The sequence below is a fragment of the Leptonychotes weddellii genome, chromosome 2 (genome assembly GCF_054177405.1).
Source record: "Leptonychotes weddellii isolate Sample4059 chromosome 2, ASM5417740v2, whole genome shotgun sequence".
NCBI lineage: Eukaryota > Metazoa > Chordata > Mammalia > Carnivora > Phocidae > Leptonychotes > Leptonychotes weddellii.
The window spans coordinates 72,921,379-72,946,150 of record NC_138370.1 but is presented as its reverse complement, the minus strand read 5'-3'; the positions used below and the strand labels follow the sequence as shown (position 1 = coordinate 72,946,150).

The following is a 24,772-nucleotide window of genomic DNA, read 5'->3' as shown; positions in this document are numbered from 1 at the left end:
GGAGGGTCATGGAGCATACTTGGGCCACTGCCATTATATATTTTTCATAGCTTTCCAAATAGTTCATAAAGGTATTGTGCCTTCTTTTTATTGGCAGAGTCCTGGAAGGAGAGTTATGTATTATTTACTGTTCATAGAATAGCTCTGGTAGCCCTATGTTATGTTTAGAAATTTCAAAGATTACAGTAAGTTCTAAATTTCATCTGGATTGATGAACCGTTTGGCTAGTTATATTTGCCACTACATATCTCAAATCTTTTGAGTTTCTTCCTTCAAGGTAGAAATGATCATAATGTTATCAATACAATGAACTAACTTAATTTTGATGGTAATCATGTCTGAACTCAATTTCACCAACTGTGGCAGTGAGTTGGAGAGGTCAGATATCTTGGGGAAGGACCATGAACAAATATTACATTCATTCTCATGTACAAGAAAATTGTGCTTGACTTCTGAGAGTGGGATCAAGAAGACAGCATTAGCTGAAATGATCACAAAAAATCCCAGTCCCAGTTGGCATATTGAACCTCTTACAGTTTTTACAATGCCTGGCATAACAGACACTTGTTTAAATCATGGAAACTACCTTGTTTAAATCATAATAGTTAGCATGTTATTTTCAAGAGCCTTTTTTTTTTTTTTTTTTTTGTCCTGGGCCACAGAGGATTAGTAACAAGCATTAGTGGAGATTAGCTCTTATGCTCCCATTGTTTCCTTAATGAAAGGTGAGATTTTCTGTGTCCTTCCAGAATCTGACACTGCCTGATATTTACTACAAAGGAAGGTTTGGGCAATTCTCAGGTTTTCCGTTTTGCGTGTCGTATTAAAGCTACACAAAGGGCAGACTTCTCTGTCTCTTAAAAACATTTGGCTTTAAGCTGGTATGATAAGGACCATCATCACATCCATTCTAATTATATATTCAGGTAAAGTCAAGAACTGGATAGTTCTTTCTTTCCTATTTCTTCATCTTCAGCTTCATGGTGATTCTGCTGTAACCTACCCTCACATTTTCATATGCTCCAAACTTTAATTTTCGTACCTTAATATTGTCCTTCCATTCTCTTGCTGGTACATTTTGCATCATCATTCAATAATCCCCAAAAGGTATTTCACTACCCTCTGCCACTCAAAATTAATTTCATCAAACAATCTTGGACCTCCTACCTGGAGACAAATGAAGATTTCTTGACCCTCAAGTTAATCGTCCTTTTCTCCCACACCTTAATGGATGAATTAAAATCACCATTCTGTGCTAAACACTCTTCACTTCCCTATTTCCTTTTAGCATCATTGGCTTTAAACTCTCCCAGGCTGGGATAATTGGAACAGATCTGATAGGTTAGCTTAGGTGAGGAGGATGTAGGAGCCGGAGTAGGTTTCCCTCCTCTCAATTATTGCTACGAAACGTGCTACCAAACCCTTCGTAGGTCGTCCAATTTCCTGCTTCTCTCTTCCCTCTCACCCTCCCTTCTTTTTTTAAACAATCATACAAATCATTTAACCTGATTCAATGCTTATTTCCTTTGTCCTGGTTACCATTTTCACCCCAGTCCATTAGCTTAATTCTGAATAGTTTAAACTTTCTTTTCATCGGTAAAGCTCGGTACTGGTAGCTATGAGAAACAATCTGCTTTGGCGTTCTGTATATTTCCTCTTCTCCCACTAAAAGAAGCATATGGGGAACCATATACATATGAGGGGGTCCCTCTAATTACAGTGTATAGCATTTAAAATAGTTTTAGAGAAGTGCAGTACAAATCATTATACAACCAATCAGGGTTGCCACTGTCCTTAATATTTTTTTGTTCTTAATATTTTTAATGCTTCCACAGAGATAATCCATTTCACTGTTAGTGAAGGGAGTATACAATTTTCCTTCTCACTGTAAATTTGCTGCATTCCAGACCTCACACACTCCATAAGGGAGCATTGATATTTAATTTGATTCCTCTGTGGATCAAATGCTGAACACTGCAATGAGCTGTTGATTAACGGTCATGCCAAACAACCTTTCCATTAAGCAATTTCTAAAATCAACAGTGCTTGACTGTTTAGTCTGAGAATCTAAGAAAACAGGGATTCCTTAGTACTACTCAAAAATATAACCAAACACCATTACACCATAGCCTTTGTTTTCCATGTAGGTGATTTGATAGGGCCAGGTAGAAGCACACAGATTAGTTCAGAGACTTAAGTAGGGTCCCATCTTCTCCTTGAAGCCAGAATGCTAATCCCGAAGTTAACCATCATTTAGCTGGCCACATGGGAGAAGAAAACCAAAGAGAATAAGAGAGAAAGAGAGAAGGACAATCTTCCCTGAGAGACAAGAAGGGCTTAATATATCTGCCAGTTACATGCAAATGAATTAGTGGAAAATAGAAGAGGCAATCATATGCACATGACATTTTAATGTACAATGACTTTGCTTCCAATAAATGCATTTCAATCAACTTTTCAGGTTCTGACAAAACAGGTTACCATTACTTTCTCTTGGAGAAAAACATGGATAGAAGTGGCCCAACAGGCAGCATGGAGAGACAAGGAGAGAGTTCCTCTTTATACTCCCTACTCTCAGCATAGCAAATTTAAAACATAAAAGGATTATATAATTGTACTACAGGATTATCTCACTTTCAATTATACAAAGATCTTGTGTAATAATTGCAAGACCCTTGAAATAGAAGTTTGTTTCTACTTCTTAATTTGTCAAATTGGCTGTATACTTTGCCTTTCTGAGTCTTTTCATGCACAATAAAAAATATTCAATGAGGGGCGCCTGGGTGGCTCAGTCATTAAGCTTCAGCCTTCGGCTCAGGTCATGATCCCAGGGTCCTGGGATCGAGTCCCACATCGGGCTCCCTGCTCAGTGGGAAGCCTGCTTCTTCCTCTCCCACTCCCCTTGCTTGTGTTCCCTCTCTCGCTGTGTCTCTCTCTGTCAAATAAATAAATAAAATCTTTAAAAAAATATATTCAATGAGATGATCTTTACGTTCCCTGCAAGATCTGAGATTCTCTGATTTTATTATTATAGTACATGTCCAGTTTTCATTACCAAGTTGAATGTTGGTTGCTTCTATGGAGCTTCACATGTCTAATGCTTTAATTAGCACCTTTTGAAAAAATGTTGAAGTGTGGAAAAGTTGTATTGCTGCTGCAGTGTGTGTTAGCAAGTGGATGCAGGGATTATACAAATACACACTTGCATAAAATATTCCTGGAGGTATAAATAAGAAACTAATACTGGTTGCTTTTGAGAAAAGGGGCTGAGGGATCAGGAGTTGTGGGTGGGTAGGGGTGAGTTATTTCTCAATGGAAGTTGTCCTTTGTACTTATATTCTACTCTCCCCTTGTTCTTTTCTCCTCCAACCACACTGGCCTTCTTGCTCTTTCTCCCATTTATGAAGTATCCTCCTTTGCACTTGCGGTTCTAGTGCCTGGAATGCTCTTCCTCCAGATACTCTTAGGTTTAGGACAAAGTCCCAACTTCTTTACTCAACATATAGAGCTCTCCTTTTTTTGCCATGTACTAGCCATGGGCAAGTCATGAAACGTAAATCCCATTTCCTCAACCATAAAGTAGGGCTATTAATAATTACTTCGCAGAATTAAGATTAAATGTAGGTGAAAGTGCTTTTGCAACCTTGGTGCTATGAAAGTTACCGAAAGTACGCTGTTTCTCCCGTGAGTTCCCGGAGTTTAAGAGTAGTACACAGTTGCAATCAGCGCAAATGACCTGAGGTTTAAGGCGAGAAATAGGCCCAGAGCGGCACTTTTGAGAGACCGACCTTTGGCGCTGGGCGTGCCTCCAGGTAGCCGTTGCCAGGGAAACCGTTGGGCGTCCTTAGAACCCGAGCACGCGCGTCAGCGACTCAGCGCTACCTCCTTCTAGCGTTAGCAATTGGTGGAGCTCGGGCCAATCGGAGTGGCGGGAGTGGCGGGGCGGGGGGCGGGGTGGGGGGCGGGCAGTGTCCCCGGGAAGGCGTTCCCGCGGCCTCCCTCCCCGACTTCCGGGTCGCGGTGCTTGCAGGGAGTGCTGCGAGAGTAGCGTCGTTTCCGTTGCCGGCTGTTTGCAGTTGGGGAAACCGAGGCAACTCCAGCTTCCCCCCTAGTTCTTCCGCTCCTGTGAGGTGGCTGCTGTTTCTTTTTCTCTCGCCCCGCGCTGCTTTGGTGCGGCTGCGCTGAGGGCGCGCGGGCTGGTTGAGCCCCTCGGTGTCCTAAGGAAAACCGTGGGGTGCCCAGGCCGGTGGGGCTTTGTGCGAGCCGTACTTTCCCACCCGCGGGCAGCGCGCGACTTGGGCTCGGCCGGGCTCCGGAAGGGGGGCTCCGCGCAGCGACTCCCCGACGTCTGGGGAGCTCAGGCGCCTCGAGGCTTGCGTTCCCTGCGCTTGGCAGTTCTTGTTTCTTTTGTCCCATCGAGCGCGGACTAGATGGATTCATTTTTAAAAGTCGCAGTTCTGCCGATCTCTGACGATGGGCGTTGCTTCTGCACCGACCTGCGGGGATTTCAAATTTGACAGTCCCTCAGGCCGTAGTCTAGAGATGATGTATCTATGGGAATGTTGAAGGCAGAAAGGAGATAAAGCATTTTTATTTTAAAATAACTTCTCACTTGTATTCCCCCCCAACCCCCCCTCATTTAGGAGTTCAAGGTTTTTCTAATGGCATAAAGATTCAGTTTTGTCGAGGGTGTAGCTTATTACTCTGCTTAGTATTTCTGCCCTTCACCTCTTGAATGGAAAATCAGTTTTTAGCCAGGGTGTGATCTACTCTGTTCAACTTTTATACTTCAATTTGTAAGCCATATGTCGTGTTTTTATTTGCTGGAATCTCCTGACTGTGGGACAGATGTAACTGGAATTATACATAGGGGTTAAAAGAGCTCTTCATTATACAAACCATTCAGATGTATGGCATATTTAATTGTTGCTAAGTTGGGTCTCTTTTGTTCTTAAACTGTTGAGCCCCATTCTCAAAGATGAGAACATAGGGAACTGAGAAGTTGAATCTAAGTAGGTAGTTTGATTTTTACAGTTAATTCCTAAAAAGTGGTAAATTGACCATTTGACCATCCATTATTTAACTGATCTAAATGGTATGTATTACATCTGTCATTGTTTTCTTACATGCCTAAATACTACTACAAAGTAGACCCAATAGAATAACATGGTAGATATAATTTGGGATTTGATAAGTCGAAGTAACTATTTTTTTTCCCATTTTTAAATCTAATTTAAGGTCATTAAGTCTGTCATATATTTCCTTCTCCAGGAAAAAAAAAATGTTTATTTCTTTGTGGGAGTTCTTCTATGGGCACTTTTTTCGATTTTGGATGAAATGGCTCTTACGACAGATGACTGGAAAATGTGAATTGCAGCGAATTTTTGATACCTATGTAGGTGCACAAAGGACACACAGGATAGGTAATGTTATTTGAAAAAGAATAAATCAATTTTAACTCTGAATGAATGTTTTTTCTTAATATTGATAGTGACAGATGTACTCATTGTGTATCCTGATCCAGAAACTTAAATTTAGTTTTTTAATCTTTGAAATCCAGCTTTAAATGATTCCAACTCTAAAACTATGATTTTATAGAAAAAGAATCATAATTTAGTTCCACGTCTGTGCAAAGAATGATCTTCTGTGGCTCCTGAAATTCATCAGTTGTACCTTATAGTTGCAACCTATTTTCCAGAGAAAAATCTCTATACTTCTATGTCCTTTGAAATTTTCACTTAAGTGATAGGGAAGAGTATCTGAATCTAGATCAATTTTTATAGTCAGCACTTTCATCAGTCTTTTAGTCTCTTATGTAATTCATGAAAGAACAGTAATAGGTATGTAGTGATCCCTGGGAAAGATTATTACATCAGAGTCTGCACTGTCCAGTGTTGTAGCCAGTAGCCACATGTGGCTACTGAGCCCTTGAAATGTGATTAGTCTGAATTGAGATGTGCCGAAATATAAAATGTACCCTGGGTTTCCAAGACTTCATATAAAAAAGGAATATAGAAATACCTCATTAATAATTGTTTATATTCATTATATGTTGATAATATTTTTGATGTATTGGGTTAAAATATATAAATTTTATGTGTTTCTTTTATTCTAATGTGGCTACTAGAAAATTTTAAAGTACACACATTGTTCACATTTTGGCTTGCATTATATTTCTTTTGAACAGTAGTTTTACTACTTTTTACCTTCTAAATTTCATCAGCTTTCCGTGCTTAATTGAAAATATTGCTTTAAATTAGAACACAGAGGAGTGAGAAATGTGGTTGAGGTAATTACTCTTTGACCGGAGTAAGGAAGACCAGGGATTGGCTACAGTTCACGTTCACTGTGTTAAATGGAAAATCATGACTTAACTAAATCCTCCTTTGTGTTGAACAAGTGTACTTCAACTAAGTGAGATCTGGGGAGTGGGTGTTGGTATCCAAGGCAACATGGGAAGAATGAGAGATATAAGGAGGGAGTAAGCCTCAGGGCAGCTGGATGATTGAAGTTTAATTACTTCCCTAGTTTTTTTTTTCACAACTTTGTGGCTGACTTCAATTACTGCCTGCTCTTTTGATTTGCCCTTTTGGCTGCTCTAAGAACAAAGTACCTCTTGATAAGAAATCTTAGAAGTAATGGTTTATGTTTTGTACTATGGGGGAAGAACATATTAAGGCATTAATTTGTGGCAAAACCATTTTTCTTGAATTTCTCAAATTGCTGAGAATAAAGAGACTTAGTAAATGTGCCAGAAAAAAATGTTTAAATAGTCTAGTAAAAATGTTCTAGTCATTCTTGAAACAGAAGACAAGAATGGAGAAACTGCTTTTCTCTTTGTCTGGTTAGAAGATAGTTGGCCTTATAATCTAAGTCATTACGTTTTTGCCCCTTTGTTGTATGATTCAGTCACTGGCTCCTCAAATCTAAATGCTTACTCCGTGAGGCCAACAAATGAAGAAAATGTAGTAGATAGCACTTTCCTTGTATGTTCTTTAGATGAGTTTCTGGAACCTAAGCTATTGTGAGGCAGCCATGAATGAATATGCAGTGGTTAGTAGACACTTGGGGGTTTGCACAGAAACATGACCCTGGGGAAATTAGGATGGTCTCACCTCTTGGCTCTGGTGTGTTGCATCAGGTTGAGGATCTTGGAATCATATCTAGTTCTCCATACTGTGAGGATAACATTTAAAAATGTTTCCTGTGTTACACATGTAGAAATTATATCTTCTAGAACTACTAACTTATTACTGGCTTGATATTTATATTATTTGTTTATGGAATAACTCACAAACAACATTTAAGTGGTAACATTCTTTTTTCTTTTTTTCTTTATTTCAGAAAATTCCTTGACATACTCCAAGAATAAGGTAGGATTATATCAAGGTGGTAATTCTAGAAAACTTAACCTGAAGATACTTTTTCTTTAAAAGAATGCGTCAGTTTTAGAATTAATTATTTTTAATGTTCTACTAGAAGAATCTTTGCTGTAGAGTATTAACATGAAATGTCCCACTTTAAAAGTATTATTTTTGAAACATTTTCTGTGTGTGTGTTAGTGTGCTACTTGTGCACAAAGAAGGTATTTGAATAATTTGTCCTTAGCTGAGGTTTTGTTTTTTTATTTTGCCTCAAAACTTGATGGCCTTTGGGAAAGCAGGTTCTTAAGGGAAAACCTCATAAACTGTGTCCTTCAGATAGATTCTTATTTGAGAGAATTTTGAATAGTTACTAAAAAAACAAACAAACCCTGAATCACATGCCTTTTGATCCAAAATAAGTCATACCTCATGCTATTTGTTAGCTTTTGCTGTGTAACAAACTTATAAAATCTCAGGGGCATATATAAGAAGACATTGTTTATTTCTTGCCTATGGTCTTTGAGCCAACTGGAGAGATTCTTCTTCAAGTTGGTCCCAAGTTCAGGTCTGTTCCAGTTGTGTCATTATGGAACCCAGGTTGAAAAGGTAGTGGGTACTTGGAGAATGTTCTACAGTAGATCATTGAATGTCCAACCACACAGACATATTTTTTAAGTTTCCTCCTGTTATGTCCATTAACATCCCATTAGCTAAAGTAAGTTCCATAGCCAGCCCAAGTCAAGGAGTAGAGAAATATACTGTGCCCACTACAAAGCCATGGTAAGCATGTGAGTATATAATTCAATTATAGGGGAGTGAAAAATTGGAACCAATGATTCAATCTGTTACATCAATCTGTGACATCTATAGTAGTTCACAATTTTCTCTCTCTCTCTGTATATATAGATTATTTGGTATGGCAAAGGTAGAGTATGGTCATCCAGGTCATTGTTTAAAATCCCATAGTAGGTTACAGCCAGCATTAAACAAAACAAAAGAAATAGAATAGAAAATAATCAGATAACACTGGTTATAATAAGGTTAAATATTGTTTTATGAAGTTTTAATTTTAGTTATCTGTGTATGCATCTATTTATATTTTAGATATCCATAGGTATGTTTGTACTTGGTCATGATGTACAATGTGGGTAAAAAATAGAATCAAAAACTGTTGCTTTGCTATTGTCTAGTGATACTGATAGGAGTTACTAATTCATGCAAAGTGGGCATTGTTGAATGTTGCAAGCATATCAGTTATGTTCTGGGGAGTGACCAGTAAAATAAGTGCCTTATTGATTTAGTTAACAGTCTTTTTTTATGAATGGTCAAGATAAGAATAACTCATATACATGAGTATATATTGGGGGAACAGGAGTCTGGAGTCCTTTTGTTCAGAATCCTAGAGAGTGATTAATATTCTTGTTGGTTTTTTTTTTAATAAGAATGTAGGGATCTAAAAAGTTAATAAGTTGCTGGTTCTAAAAATTTATTCACCCATATAGTTCCTTCCATTAATTGAAACTTAGGATGCAGTGTCACCAAGTAACAATATCATAAATTGTGGAAGAACCTCTAGAGAAGTTCTGAAACTAGCAGCTCAGTGTCACAGCTATCTGTGTAACTGTTGTTACTGCAACTGATTGTAACAACAGTTTTGGTCACAGATTTTACTAATGGGATTTTATGTGTGGTATAATTATGCCAAATTTAAGTGGGATCATACATAAGATGTTGCTTTTGAAGAACTCCAGTGCCTTGGTCAAAATCCTTGACCAAAGATTTGAATGGTGCTATATGTTCAATATTCCACAGGGTCTTTGGGATACACAAAAGAAATAAAGAGCAGTGTTGAATGTAATTACGAATAGACATTTAGAGAAGGTATAGATAAACTTTATTGGGAACTTTAAGGTCGAGGTAATGAGTTAAAGAAAAATACAGTGTTTATTCTTTTTTATCTGATTTACTGACTACAAAAGCCCACTTGAAAAGTAAACATTAAAATTGTATTGGTAACAATTTTATTGGGATGCCTGGGTGGCTCAGTCGGTTAAGCATCTGCCTTCAGCTCAGGTCATGATCCCAGGGATCACGTCCCTCATCGGGCTCCCTGCTCATTGGGGAGTCTGCTTCTCCCTCTCCCTCTGCTGCTCCCTACTTGTGAGCTCTCTCTCTCTCTCTGACAAATAAATAAAATCTTTAAAAACAAATGAAAAACCAACAATTTTATTATTAAAAGTATAGATTGATAATGTTATGTAGGGCATACTGAAAAAAAGGATAGTCAACAAATGGGTAGTTCCTTACTGAATTAAATCACAGAAGCTTTGTTTTCTTGAAGTTGTAGATCTAAGGTAAACTTGTCAATAAACAAATGGAGGAAGCCTCATCAATTTAAACATACCATTTCTGGTATGTGTTGTATCTCACTTGTATATTTCCAGTTACTTTGTAGAGTAAAATCAAATTCTGATTTTGTGATATTTCTATTAATCTGATCTACTTTTTTACTGGTATGAGAAAAGTCTGGGTTCAAATCCTGATTTTATCACTTGCTAGTAGTTTGACTTTTGTGCAGGTTACTTATTTTCTCATCATAAAAGGAGGTGTTAATAGCCACATGATTGTTTTAGGATTATGGATATTAATATGAAAGCAGTCTAAAAGAATGCCTAGTACATGATAGGTTATGCAACAAATAGTAGTTGTTAGTAATATTAATGATGATGGGATTAAACCAATATATTCTACAAGATTTTTAGAAGTTTAAAATATTCATGAACACTTCTTAGGTATTTAAATACTTAACATTACTGATAATTGCTGTGAATAATAGTGATTTTAATCTATTAAGGCCGATTCCTTAAGTGATAGTATGATCCTACTGGGTTGTGAACTATTTCATAGTGGAAATTCTTTGATTGTTAAACATTGAGTCTCGTTTACTTGTATTTTAGGCTAAGGACTACTTATTAATCTATATTAAGGGTTACTAAACTTTAGGATTTATAAATGAAAATGTAAACTGTATTAGAATTTGAGCAGTCGAATTCAGTATTGTGCTAACAAGTCTGGCTGCTGTGCAGTGTATGGTAATGTTGCAAAGCTCCACAGTCCTAATGCATATACAGGTATTTGAAACTGAGGGAAAGAACACTTTGTCAATCTAATAGTGTTTTTGACTGGCTGTGCTTTTCAATTTGCAGCTGCTATCTTAGCTTTTAAATAATAACATTCTAGCTGTTGAATAATAAATTAGTTTTATGGCATCAGTTTAGTTGTCTGTGGGTCGATGGTATGGCATAGTGATGTACATTTGCATTTTTTTTGTCTTTAATTTTGCAAAAGCTAGACTTTGTAAGTACCTAACCTTTAAGTATATAACCACATAGGCGTTGTGGTTCACAAATGAAACATTCATACTCTGTATGTATAATCTCCGCAAATTTACTTGCTTAGTGAAACTCACATTTGACATTTACTGCCTAGGAATATGTGTTAATCATGTAATTTGTAACCTATTCTCAAGGTAGGTGTGATAAAAAAAAGACTATTTTACTTTTATGTTCACCAAGTGTTGTTTTATAATAAAATAAAATACATAAGCACATATAATTTTTTTACAAAGTATATGGTAAGTGATTCATATTTGTTGTTCTCTTATTCTTTATTATCACCTGCGTTTTCTTTAGTAAAAAGTAAATGACATTGGGAAAATAGTCTTTGGGTGCATACATGGTTTGAGATTAAAAAAGAAAGTAGAATTGCTGACTTTAGAAACTCTCTAAGTACTATATATTCCAGTATTGAATATACCTTCGAAATGAACTTAGAAAATGCTGTAATGGTTTATATTTATCCTCCATCCAGGCTGCTATTTTATTTTTGATGAGGAAACAAAGACCTAACAAAAAGTTAGAGAATTAGCCAGAGACTGACAGATGGATAAAAAAGTAAGACCCAATTAACTGAATGTTGTTTCAAGAAATATACTCTAAACATAAAGATACAAACAAATAGAAAGCAAAAGGATACACCGTGCAAACAATTAAGAATAAAAAAGCTGTTGTGTCTTTGTTTCAGAAAACATAAACTTGGAATATTATCAGTGACTGAATTTTTTTTATAATGATAAAAAGGGTTTATTTATCAAGAAAATAAAACAATATTAAAAGTATATGCACTTATTAACAAAGCTGCCAAATACTTGAAGCAAAAATTGACTCAACCTAAAGAGAGAAATATGTGAATCCCCCGTTGTAGTTGAAAATTTTAATACACTTCTCTCAATAATTGAAGACCAAAAAAATCAGAAGGGATGTATACCATTTGAACAATACTTTTACAATACTTTTACAAACAATACTTTGAACAATACTTTGTCTTGACCCAAATGACATTTATAGAATGCTACCCCCAACAAAAGCAATATGCACATTCTCAAGTACACATGGAACATTCATGTAGGTATGTCAATATATGGGTCTTTAAGTCTCAAATTTCAAAGGTTTGAACTTACACAGAGTATGTTCTCTGTCCCCCACAGTACTAACTTAGAAATAAGAAAAGTGTGACATCTAGAAAATCCCCAAATATCTGGAAATTAAAAATTGAACTCATGAATCAGAAAAGAACTCACAAGGGAAATTTAAAAAAAAATTGATTGATGTCTAAGGCCTCAAATCAATGATCTGTGTTTACACTTTAAACCAGAAAAGAGCAAATTAAACCCTAAGTAAGTAAAAGAAAGGATATAATAGAAAGAAGATAAATGAGCAAAATGGTAAACAGACAAAAATAGGAAATAACAAACTCAAAAGTTGATTCTTTGAAAAGATTTGATTCTTAGTGATATTAATAACCCCCTAGCAACACTGATCAAGAAAGAGAAAACCCAAATTACCAATATCAGGAATGATAGAGGAGGTGTCAGACCACAATCATTAAAAGTATTAGGGGATACTATGAATCATTTTATGCCAATAAGTTCTGTAGCCTAGATGAAAGGGACAAAGTCCTTGAAAAATACAATTTATCAAAACAAAACAAAATTTAAAAATATAAATAGCCATATACCTAATAAATGGAATTTGTAATTAAAAAATTTTGCACCAAAAACCCTTCTTTACTAGTGAACTCTTAATCAAACATTAAGAAGAAATAATACCACTATTACATAAACTCCCAGAACATCAAGTAGAAAAAACACATTTTGTGAAGCCAGTATAACCCACTAAAACCAGACAAGGACAATATAATAAATGAAAATTATAAATCATCCTTCATGAACACAGATGCAAAGAGTCTTCATTAGCAAATTGATCCCAGTAATCTATAAAAAGGTTAATACATCACGATTGAGTCTTCAAAGTCAATGAATGTAACTCACCACATTAACAAAGTAAATGAGAAGAATAAGATCATTGCAATAGATACTGAAGAACTATTTTGACAGAACTCAGTACCCATTCATGATTAAAAACTAAGCTAGGAATAGAAGGAATTTCTTCATCCTAATAAAGGCCATCGGTGGAAAACATGCAGCTAACATGATATATAATACTGAAATATTGAATGCTCCCACATTGAATTGGGAACAAAGCAAAGATGGTTGCCCTCTGATTTTTTTTTTTCAGCATTGTGCTGGAGGTCCTAGGTAGTCCAATAAGGAAAAGAAATCTAAAATACAATGATTGAAAAGAAAGAAAACTGTTCGTTAACAGATGACACAGTTTGTGAGTGCAGAGAACCCTAAGAAGTCTACAAAAACTACTAGCATTATTAATATATGAATTTAGCGATGTCTCAGGACACACCATGCTTCTGTAAGTTAGCAACAAGCTTTTAGAAAACAAGATAAAAGAACAATACCACTTATAGTAGCATTCAGAAACATAAAATATTCAATGATTAACGAAAGCCACACAGGACTTCTACACTAAAACTCCTTTTCCTAAGATAAGTAAAAAATGGAAAGATACAGGTGGTAGTCATCAATAGGAAGACTCAGTATTGTTAAGGTGTTAATTCCCAAATTAACCTATGGATTCAATGCAATTCCAGTCAAAATCCCAGCAAGCTATTTTTGAAGAAAGTGACAAGATCATTCTAAAGTTTATACAGAAACGTAATGTGCCCAGTATAGCCCAAGTAATCTATTAAAAGAACAAAGTTGGGGCGCCTGGGTGACTCAGTAGGTGAAGCATCTGCCTTCAGCTCAGGTAATGATCCCAGAATCCTGGGATCGAGTCCCACATCAGCCTCCCTGCTCAGCAGGGAGTTGGCGTATCCCTCTGCCTGCTGCTCTGCTTCCCCACCCCCACCCCGCTTATGCTTTCTCTTGCATGCTCTCTCTCAAATAAATAAAATCTTAAAAATAAAAAAATAGTGATAAGAGTAGTGTCTATAGGAAAAGTATTTGCTGAGAGACTAGACATTATTTCTTTTTTTTTTTTTTAAGATTTTATTTATTTATTTGACATAGACACAGTGAGAGAGGGAACACAAGCAGGGGGAGTGGGAGAGGGAGAAGCAGGCTTCCCGCTGAGCAGGGAGCCGATGCGGGGCTCAATCCCAGGACCCTGGGATCATGACCTGAGCCAAAGGCAGACGCTTAATGACTGAGCCACCCAGGCGCCCCTAGACATTATTTCTAATGTGAACTCTGTCTCTAAGTTTATTTGGCCTTGAGCTAGTTCACTCAATCAGTTATTCATTCATTCATAAGAGTATGTAAGAGAGACAAAGCCTGGTGTTGAATCTGTAAAAGTAAGCATACAGTATCCTAAGTGCTCTCTCACTGAGTATGAGCATAAAAGGGAGTAGCCAACTCCGTGGCTGAGGAAGGCTTCACAAAAGGAGGTGATATTTGACTAGGTTTTTCATGTTTCAGGAAGCAAAAGGTTTCTGTCTATGGTAAAGGTACCCCTTTCATTAGCGCTGGGTTTTAAGGTTCAAGACCTTTCCTGTAGCCATATTACCTCAGGATTTGACCAATTAGACCTTGTTGACCATATGTGTATCCTTACCAACTGTTAGTCTTTGATCATTTTCCTTCTCACTTTTTCATTTACTTTGAGGAGTCTTCTTTTTGTTTCCTTCCTTTTCTTCCTTCTTTTAAATAATCGTATGCATTGCTGAAACAAAAGTTTGCCTTTCTTAAGGTTTTTATCTGTTAAATATCTCCGTTTAACAGTTATTTGTCAATTATCTTTTTTTATTATTATTATTATGTTATGTTAGTCACCATACAATACATCATTGGTTTTTGATATGGTGATCCACGATCCATTGTTTTCGTATAACACCCAGTGCTCCATGCAGTACTTGCCCTCCTTAATACCCATCACCGGGCTAACCAATCCCCCTTCCCCCCTCCCCTCTAAAACCCTGTTTGTTTCTCAGAGTCCATAGTCTCTCATGGTTCATCTCTCAATTATCTTTTACACACAGGATATGAAAAGATGAACTAGATAAAATCTCTGTGCTCAAAGAATTTTCCACTTAATATATAAAAGTAACTAATTTAGAAAGTAGAAAGCATCATAAAACGGTTATAGATAAATTACTATGGGGATTCCAAGAGAGGAGAGGTTAATTCCACTTGAATAGAATCAGGGAAAGCTTCTTGGACCTGGTATGTGAGCTAGCTTAAAAATGGGCAGCATTGATATGTTTAGTGATTGGGAAGGAACATTCCAGAAAAAAGGCCCAAGAGATGCAAAGGCATAACTTCAGGTATGATGAGAATATTTTGCCTGGGGCTATAAGAGATACCAGAGAGGATTTTGTTGGTAGTCTACAGAGGGATCAGAGTTAAAGAAACTTTTTAAGGGTAAAAAAAAGTCCTGAACTTGCTTGTTTGTTGAAAGAAGGATCCAGTGGACATTTATAGGGCATATAATGTAAGAAATCTGTTTTATGTGAATAGAAAAAAGACTAAGGATATTGGTTACCAGTGACTGTCTCTGGTGGTGGCAAATAATTACAAGAATATTTGAGTTCTCTTCTTTTTGCTCTTCTGCATTTAAAAGGTTTTTTGACTTCTGCACTAAAATTTTTGTACGCATATATGTAATTTAAAAATTTTATAAAAAGTATCTGCTTCACACGCCCACTATGGTGGGAGCTCATATGTTAAGAACTTATCAGTTGAGACCCTGTTGATTCTCAGTTGAGGAAGCCTTCTTCACATCATGCTGCTTCTCTTTTATGTATTTATGTACGCATGCATGTATGTAGGTATGTATGTATGATTTTAGCCCTGGTGAAACAAATTTGGTTTCATTTTGCATTTTAATATATGCATTGTATGTTGACTAAATACCCAAAACTTAGTGTTCTGTTTCAGCTCTAAGAGATTTTCCTCGTTCTGTTTTCTTTCACATAAATAGGTTTTACAGAAAGCGACTCTTGTTGTCCAGAGTCAAGTGGACAAATGTGTGGAAGATATAATGAAGGAAAAGAATATTAACCCTGAGAAGGATGCCAGGTATGTTGTTTTTATGGTCTACTTTTATTGTGAGGTGTGGAGATCACACACAGTTAATTGTAAAACATTGGAGCTGCAGGGGTTTTAGAGCTCATCCAGTTCAACCCTCTCACTTCTCTAAGATGAGGAATTGAGGAAATGCTTTCTCGATAGACAGAAAAAACGCAAGCTATGGAAGGCATTACTTTATTGTGATAAGAAGGTATGATTTTTAGAAATAATAACTTTCTCATTTTCAGTTTTAAAATCTGTATGAAGGCGTGCTTACTCCAGATATCTGGTTATAAACAGCTCTATTTGGATGTAGAAAGTGTGAGGAAAAGGCCATATGATTCTGATAACCTCCAACATGAAAAGCTGCTTCTCAAGGTAAATTTTTGTTTTCTGTATTTGAGCTAGTAAAGTCTGTGTGCAAATTCTAGAGGCTTATACAGTCATCCAGTTTCTTTGCCCCTTATTGTTGGTGAAAGATGTACCTATTTTTGTAATTTTCTGATAAGCCTCATTAAAATATATTCACATAAATTTTAATGCCTTTAATTCTGAAATAAATTATAAACTTATTAATAGAGGGATCTTTTCAACTAATGAGTCCACAAGCTACACACATTCCCCCTACTTCTTATATAAATCGCTCATATAAGTTAGGCATTTTTTTCAGCTTACTTTCAAATTGTAAACCTGACTGTCCCCTTTTCATATTATTATGTCAAATATTTTGGGATTTACAGAATGTGAATTGCCAAATAATGCCACCATACATTGAAAATTAAGAAAGTAATGAAATTTACTTTGAATTTTCCTAATTCTTATTTATAAAGTATAAATACATAAGGCCAGTGAGAGGCCAAAGTAGAGATTATTAAACCCGGAGTAAGCTTTCCAGATCATCTAGTCTGCCACCTTCATTTTAGTTTTAGGGATGAGGATTCTAAGGCCCAGAGGAGATGAAGTCATTTGCTTTTGGGCCAATTTCATTTTTAAATGGTTAAAGTCAAACAACATAGCACATTGTACTTGGAGTTAGGAGTTTGTTATATCTAAAAATGCTGTGGGGTGCCTGGGTGGCTCAGTTGGTTAAGCGACTGCCTTCGGCTCAGGTCATGATCCTGGAGTCCCGGGATCGAGTCCCGCATCGGGCTCCCTGTTCGGCAGGGAGTCTGCTTCTCCCTCTGACCCTCCCCCCTCTCATGCTCTATCTCATTCTCTCTCTCTCTCAAATAAATAAATAAAATCTTTAAAATAAATAAATAAATAAAAATAAAAAAATAAAAATGCTGTGGAAAGAGACATCGATAATATCTAAGTAGCAGATAATATCTATGTAACAGATAATATCTAAGTAAACAGACAAGTTTTAAAAAAAAACACCTTTTTTTCTGAGAAAGTATATACACTTCACCTTCTTTTAAAATTAAAAATAAAACTTGATTTTGTAAAATGAGGATAATGAAAAAACGTACCTCAAAGGGCTGTTGGTGTAGACTGAACCTTTATATTTAAAAGGTTTTAGAATGGTGCCTGGCACTCACTGGGGGTTGGCCACCATTTATATCTTCATTGTTATCATTATTCCCGTAACTCCTGACTCTTTCTGCACATTACCTTCCCTTTAGAAGGGGTAAGATACACATCCTAGCATTTTAGTCAAGGGAATTTTTATCTTGTTGATTCATTATGAGACTCAGTTTTAAAGGTAAGAGAGCCAGTTGCCGACGGTGAATCACTCAGCCACTGCATATACTCTGCAGTCTCCGTGGGTAAAGAGCTAAGTAGGTACATGTTTCTTTAAGTGTAGTTTAAGGACCACCTTCACTACAGCTAACCAGTGTCTTAATACTTAGAATTTAAGGTTCCACTTTGGCCCCATGAAATCAGAATCTCCAGGGGTAGAACCCAGAAATTTGATATTTATGCATATTAAATTTGACTATTACTGGTTTTATTGTGTCTCTCCCCACATCACTGAGGCTTTATCACTGGCATAATCAAACCCCTTGCTGAACCCATGGAGAGACACTGATGTGTTAGTAAAAAGAGAAGGGACCAGATAAAAACCCAATCTAATGATTGGATTAGCTTCAGGGCCAGAGTCCTGACCCTGTCTTAAAGTAAGGTCACAAGTCTTCACATTTTATTTTAGGTGACAGGATACTCCTTTCATTAGGAGTCCTTTACTCAACAATGCCTGAAATGGTAGTGAAATGGAAAAAAACATGCAAGTATTTCTGTTCTGCAAATATTTACAAACTTTTTAAACAACTTTTGTAAGTCTGCTTTGTTTGATGACTTGTGGTGTTGAATTTAGAAAATGATTAAATTTTTTAAACTTTGTTTTGCGTTGGTTAGTTTGTTGCTAATATTTGATTGCTGTTCTTAAGTGCTCAGTCTTAAGGAACATATTTACTTAAAACCAAGCCATATTATTTTTTTCTTTTAAAATTATGAAAATTTGTAAAATATGATCGTACAGATTGAAATGCTGTCAGTCTTATTTCTTCATGATTCCCTCCGTTTCCCTTCTGTTTAGGGACCAATCACCCACCATTAGAGTGGAGCCTATTTAAGTATGTAGTGTTTGAGCGAAGGACCAAGTACCTAACACTGTTTTGTTTTGTTTTTTTTCTTAAGGAGGCAGTTTACCAGTCCTGGTATATATATATATATGTGTACGTATATATATACACACACACACATATATATATGTGTGTGTGTGTGTATATGTATATGTATATATATATTACTTTAGTAAATAAAGATATCTCATTGTTTTAGAGTTCTGTGTACTTGTCACTTTTTTCAAATCTATTCTTAATATCAGTCTTTTAAATTGGAATAAGTATGCTAAATTTTTTAGGGTAATTGATAAGTTCTCTAAATATAGTCTTTGTTGAACCCCTATGATTTGTCTACTAAAGCTGTTTAATTGAAAGCATTCAACTTACTTGTATGTCAGCTATGAGAAGAAAAATGTCTTAGTAAATTAAGAACGTCGCTATTATTTGTAATATGGAAGTATGTTTGTACAGCTTTGGAATCTTCTAATGCCCACGAAAAAGTTGAAGGCTAGAATCTCCAAGCAGTGGGCTGACATTGGTTTCCAGGGTGATGATCCCAAAACTGACTTCAGAGGCATGGGCATACTTGGATTAATCAATCTTGTGTAAGTCAAATAAATTTTTTCTTCTTCTCTAAATGAAATGACCTGTAACCTCCAATATTGTTAAATTCTAATAAGAATTGATCTAGTCGTTTCACACTATCTCTGAATTTTAATAGCTACAGTGCTTAAAGTATTTACTAATGTGCTGGCAACAATATGAAGACATTGGAAACATATTTTGTGTGTGTGTGTGATTACTTACTGATATCTTTCTTCTTCCTTTCTCTTTCTGATACCTCTTAAAGAATCATGTATACTCTTTTCTTATTTGTTTTATCTTCTTGCCTCTTCTCTCTTGGCTCTCTAATTACATTTTGGGAAATATAACTTGATACTAATAACGTCTCTTCACACTTACTCTTCAACATCTGTGATAAGTGATCTAAAGCCCTTTTCAGAGCCTGTATGAACTCTCTTTTTTTTTTTCTCCTTCAATACTTATGCTTGGGCACATATGTGAAATCCCAAACTTTGTAAATAAAATCAGAATTGATGGCCAAAACTATTCTAGAAAGTAAACTAAAAGATTAGTATGGATGTGGATATGCAAATTAAAAGATTTCAGTGTTAGTGTCTGTCCTTGAATTGTGATTTATAGACCATAAAATGCCTAGAATGGGAAAGCTAACCATTAGCAAAGTTTGGATAATTGTTACTGTGAAAAAATTAGTCCTAAAACTGTGCTAAATTATTAATATTGAGAATAACTAGGTCTGTCTGGATAAAGCTATTTTGGGGGAAAATAGAAGATACAGTAGGGTTTCAGTATCTCTAATTTTTTCCAGTCATAAAAGTACTTAATTTTCTGTAATACCTAAATTTTATAAGTATAAAGATTCCCTGTAAGTATACCTGCCAAAGATACAACACAATACAAAAATAATTACAGGGGCGCCTGGGTGGCTGAGTCGGTTAAGGGTCTGACTTCGGCTCAGGTCATGATCCCAGGGTCCTGGGATCAAGCCCAGCATTGGTCTCCTTGCTCAGAGGGGAGCCTGCTTCTTCCTCTCCCCCTCCCCTCACTCGTGCACTCTCTCTCTCAAATAAATAAATATAGTCTTAAAAAATTAAAAATAATAATTACAAAAAATGAGATTGCCTGTTTTCTACTTTGATAAACAAACTTCCAGTTGGTATTGAAATAGAATAAATGCAGTTTGTTTCCACTTGGAAAAATTACAAAATATTTTAAAATTCATTGTTTTTCAGAACACATAGTATCTTTGTTCTTAGCCTTTAAAGACCATCTTTCTTCTTGGTACTTGCAAACTACACAGATATTTGAACCTCATGGATACCCCTTCATTCATGAGTGATCCTTCAGTCATGGACTTCTAAATTAACAACCCTTGTTTTAATGGGTTGAAAATTAGCCAGTAAAGAAAAATCGAAGTCTATGGTATTAATCTATAGAAGGAAAATGGGAAAACTTGGTTAGAAATTTCTATGCTTTATGAAAATTTCAATGATTGTGACTTCTAAAATTTAAATGAGCCATGGAAATCCACTTTTTATTCTACTTCTTATCCTTATACAAACACCCAGTCATTCATCATATACGTATATGTGCCTGAGTACCAGTGCATCATGAGGTGACCCAGGAGGTTGAACAGAAGATTTAGTCCCTCTCTTGAAGAACTCAAAGAAGTTGCACTAGTATACGCCAATAGGATGTGTGAGCCTACAAATAGGTAGCTTTATATATTTCTCCATTGTACCTGCGAATACTTCTGTTTTATGGCCAGCATTTTAGTTATACCACTGACCAAGGAGAGCTTTTTTAATGCAAAAGAAAGGTTATTGCCTTTCTTCTGTTTGCACAGAAAATGGCATTAAACAATATAGACTTCAGTTATGATAGAAGGAGTTAGCTGAGGTGAAAGGATGAATGTCCCAACAAGTACACACAGACTATTTTATAGAAAATTTAAAATAACGACAAAAAGAACTCTAGATTTTGTTTTTTAAAGCTAGGTAGAAAGTCTCTTGTTAAATCATTTATTTTTAAAATACTTTAAAGCATTGCCAAGGACCCATGTCCTGTACTAACTAGATAGGCCTGAACCCTCAGAATTAAATTTTGATTGACCAGCATTTCTGAGTCACTGAAGTGATTTGAGGTGGAGATTGGGATGATTGTGGCAGTACTGAGACTATCATCTGGACAGTAGCTTTTTAAATTTCTTCTGGATATCTTCAATTTGAATAACATATGTTAATTTTACTATTTTTCTTCAACTTTTTAAAGGTATTTCAGTGAAAATTATACCAGTGAAGCTCACCAGATTCTTTCCCGTTCAAATCATCCAAAATTAGGGTAAGCTGGATGCATCAAAGAAACTGTAAATTCTTGAATTTTAAAATGTTGATTAGATTATCTGAATTTGAAAGTATTTCGAGGTGTTTTTTAAAAGGAGATTATTTTTATTAATAAGAACTTTATAAAAGATACTGCATGATACATTATTTTTAAGGTGAAATGTGATCATACACCAATTTTGTATTATTTCAATATTTTTTTGCCACAAGATATAGTTTGTCTATAAAATGGAGGTAAGGGACTTTATGAAAGTTTGTTGAGGAATAGATTTGAAAATAGGAATAGGAAATAGCTTTGACATAGAAATAGAAAAATGAGAAATAGCTCCGAAAATTGTAAAGTGAAGTGCAGTTGAGGTCCTATTAAGGACGTTATCATCGTTATTTTATTTTTATATTCCAGTGATACCTACCTTTGAAAAAACATTATAACAACATTACATCATAAAAATAAATACCCTGATAATGGAGGAGAAAATGTCAGATTACCCAGTGTGTTTTAGAAACCAATGAGAGTGTACTCTTTTTATTTTATTTTTTAAGGATTTTGGTTTTTGGTATTTGTATGGCCAAAGCTTCATTATTACTTCTTAGATTATATCCAGAAAATCAACATCTTCTAAAAGAACAAAAATCTTTTATCTATTCATAAAACAATACTGTATTAGAAATGCATCAGAGTAATTTTTCACTAATTTCTTGCATAATTTTACATTTATTTTATGAGCTATTTGGCTAGCTGATATAACTGGTAATGTTTCTGACATAGGTATTCTTATGCAATAGTTGGAATCAACCTTACGGAGATGGCTTATAGCTTGCTGAAGAGTGAAGCTTTGAAGTTTCATCTCTACAACTTTGTTCCTGGTATACCAACAATGGAACACTTTCATCAGTTTTATTGTGAGTATTAAAATGAGTTAAAGCTAGACATTTCTAGATATAATATTTCTACTAAATATGTAACTTATGCTTGTCATTTTATATATTTATTTAGGATCTTTGAAAAACAGGGCAATAATGGGGGTGCCTGGGTGGCTCAGGCGGTTAAGCATCTGACTCTTGGTTTTGGCTCAGGTCATGATCTCAGAGTCATGAGATGAAGCCCCGTATCAGGCTCCATGCTGGGTCTCTCCCTCTCCCTCTGCCCCTCCCTGCTCATGCACTCTCTCCCTCAAATAAATAAATCAATCTTTAAAAAGAAAGAAAAAAGAAAAACAGGGAAATAATGGAAGATGAGTCCCCAAGAGTATTTTATCATCAGTTTCTATATTTGCTGAATAAAAAAATTTAGCAAGACCGTTTTTTCACATATATGTAAATTCAGGATTTATGCAGTTTTCCTGTAGACATCCATTTTCCAGTCAACTGTAAAATGAATTTTCCCTCTTGAATACTGGGTTAGCGAGTACTGTTGAGTCAAGGACAGACCATTCACACATTATTTTGTTAATCTTATAAGGAAATTTAATTTAAAGGAACATTCCCCCCCATCCCCCATTTCAAGGCCAGGTTGTCTTCTTGTGTTAGATTGGGGGTACTTCATAACTAACTGTTCCTAATGCAGTCATTATTACCACTGTTCCATTAAGTTTTCTTGTGATGATATTTGCACCCTGAAGTTTTAATTAAATGAATTTATCTTGTGAAGCTATTGCTCAGAAGCAAAGACTTTAAACCTAGCTTAGTTTCACATTCTACTTTTCTTGATCTTTTTGTGTCTTTAGAATGCCGTTTGCATGTTGGCATGATATAGGAAACTAATTAGGTAATAAATGGCCAAATCATAACTTCATCATCTCCATTGTTGAAGGCATCATCCAAGTCTCTCCTTCCCGCAGCCTCCCCTGCCTTCACTTAATCCCTTGTTCCAGGTTTGTCAATTGCTAAATTTCTCTTGCCTTTCCCATCCCCACTGTAACTGCGTGCAGCATGAGGCCTTTGTTACTAGGTTACTGCGATAGCTTTTTCTTTTTTTTTTTTTTTAATTTTATTTTATTATGTTATGTTAGTCACCATACAGTACATCATTAGTTTTTGATGTAGTGTTCCATGATTCATTGTTTGTGTATAACAGCCAGTGCTCCATGCAATCCGTGCCCTCCTTAATACGCAGTAGCTTTTTCAGTAGTCTTTCTGTGATGACCTTTTTCCAGTTCTTCTCCACATTGCAGAGAGAATGATTTAAAATGAAAATCGAATCATTTTGCTCCACTGCCTACAGTTCTTCAAAAGGTTCCATTACAAGGCCTTTCATGATCCGTACCTTGGAAACCTCTCCAGATTCATTCTCCTGCCAAAAACCAGCTCCCCACAGTCGGAAATGTGGGCACACTGGCCTTTTCGTTGTGCAAAGCTATTATGCTCTCTTTTGACTCTGGACATTTCATTCCACCTGGAATACCCATTCGCTTCTTCCTTTCGTCCAGGTGGTGCCTGCTCATCTTTCAAATCTCAGTTTAGACATGACCTTCTCTGGGAAGTCTTACCAGAGACTTTGTTCCTTCAGTTATCCATTTCTTTCTGCATTATTCTTCTTTCCTTCTCTTTTGGAGCATCCCTGTCAGACTAGAGACCTGCTTCTGTCCCTCCCATTTATGCATTCATGCACTGGGTGTCAGTTGCTGTTCTAGGCACTGGGGATAGAGCAGAAATGAGGCAAAAGTCTTGGCATTTATAGAGCTTCCATTTTCAAGACCAAAACAAAACATTCCCTTCATGCAGCGTCCACCTCCAGATACCAATCCATTTATCTGCTCCCCTTCATCATAAAACTTTTCAAATAAGTGCTGTTTTCACCCACTCACTTCTAATTTTTTTCTAATTCCAGTTTAGTTTCTCTCCCCACTATACTGACTTTCGCAAATACATGAACATCCTTTGTTGCCAAATCCACTTGCCACCTTTTTGTCCCCATGTTATTTGATACTTTTAGCAGCACTAAGCATAGATCACCATGCTTTTCTTATCTTAAGACATTATCTGGGCTTTTCTGATGGCACACTCTTCTGACTTTTCTGGCCCCCTCGCTCTTCCATAGACTTTTTTGCTAACTTTTCATCCACTCCCTTACTGAATGTAGGAGCACCTCAAAGCCCAGCCCTGGACCCCCTTCTCTCTTGAGTCTTCATTCTGTCTCTGAGTGATCCCTAAGTCCCCCGTTTTTTTTGTTTTTTGTTTTTTTAAAGATTTTATTTATTTGACAGAGCGAGAGCACAAGCAGGGGGAACAGTAGAGGGAGAAGGAGAAGCAGGCTCCCCGCCAAGCAGGGAGCCCGATGTGGGGCTCAATCCCAGGACCCTGGGATCGTGACCTGAGCTGAAGGCAGATGCTTAACCATCTGAGCCACCCAGCGCCCCCCTAAGTCCCCCATTTGATAAACCATGCATGTACTAGTGATACCAAAGTGTACATCTTTATTTTTTTATTTTTTTA

The 24,772-nt window shown here is 36.1% G+C and overlaps 2 protein-coding genes across 2 annotated transcripts in view; one reads left to right on the top strand and one right to left on the bottom strand.

The window, feature by feature from the left end:
* Positions 1-1,678, bottom strand: part of MGAT4D (MGAT4 family member D) — a 41,456-nt gene extending 39,778 nt beyond the window's left edge. Inside the window, exon 1 of the mRNA XM_081813117.1 lies at positions 1,540-1,678. Within this exon, the coding sequence (XP_081669243.1) occupies positions 1,540-1,678 (139 nt within the window). The remainder of the gene's footprint in view (positions 1-1,539) is intronic.
* Positions 1,679-3,998: 2,320 nt separating this feature from the next.
* ELMOD2 (ELMO domain containing 2) overlaps positions 3,999-24,772 on the top strand; it is a 29,372-nt gene continuing 8,598 nt past the window's right edge. The window contains exons 1-8 of the mRNA XM_081811853.1: positions 3,999-4,130; positions 5,272-5,423; positions 7,345-7,373; positions 15,758-15,855; positions 16,095-16,224; positions 18,885-19,018; positions 21,267-21,335; positions 22,107-22,240. Of these exons, the coding sequence (XP_081667979.1) occupies positions 5,282-5,423; positions 7,345-7,373; positions 15,758-15,855; positions 16,095-16,224; positions 18,885-19,018; positions 21,267-21,335; positions 22,107-22,240 (736 nt within the window). The 5' untranslated portion in view covers positions 3,999-4,130; positions 5,272-5,281. The remainder of the gene's footprint in view (positions 4,131-5,271; positions 5,424-7,344; positions 7,374-15,757; positions 15,856-16,094; positions 16,225-18,884; positions 19,019-21,266; positions 21,336-22,106; positions 22,241-24,772) is intronic.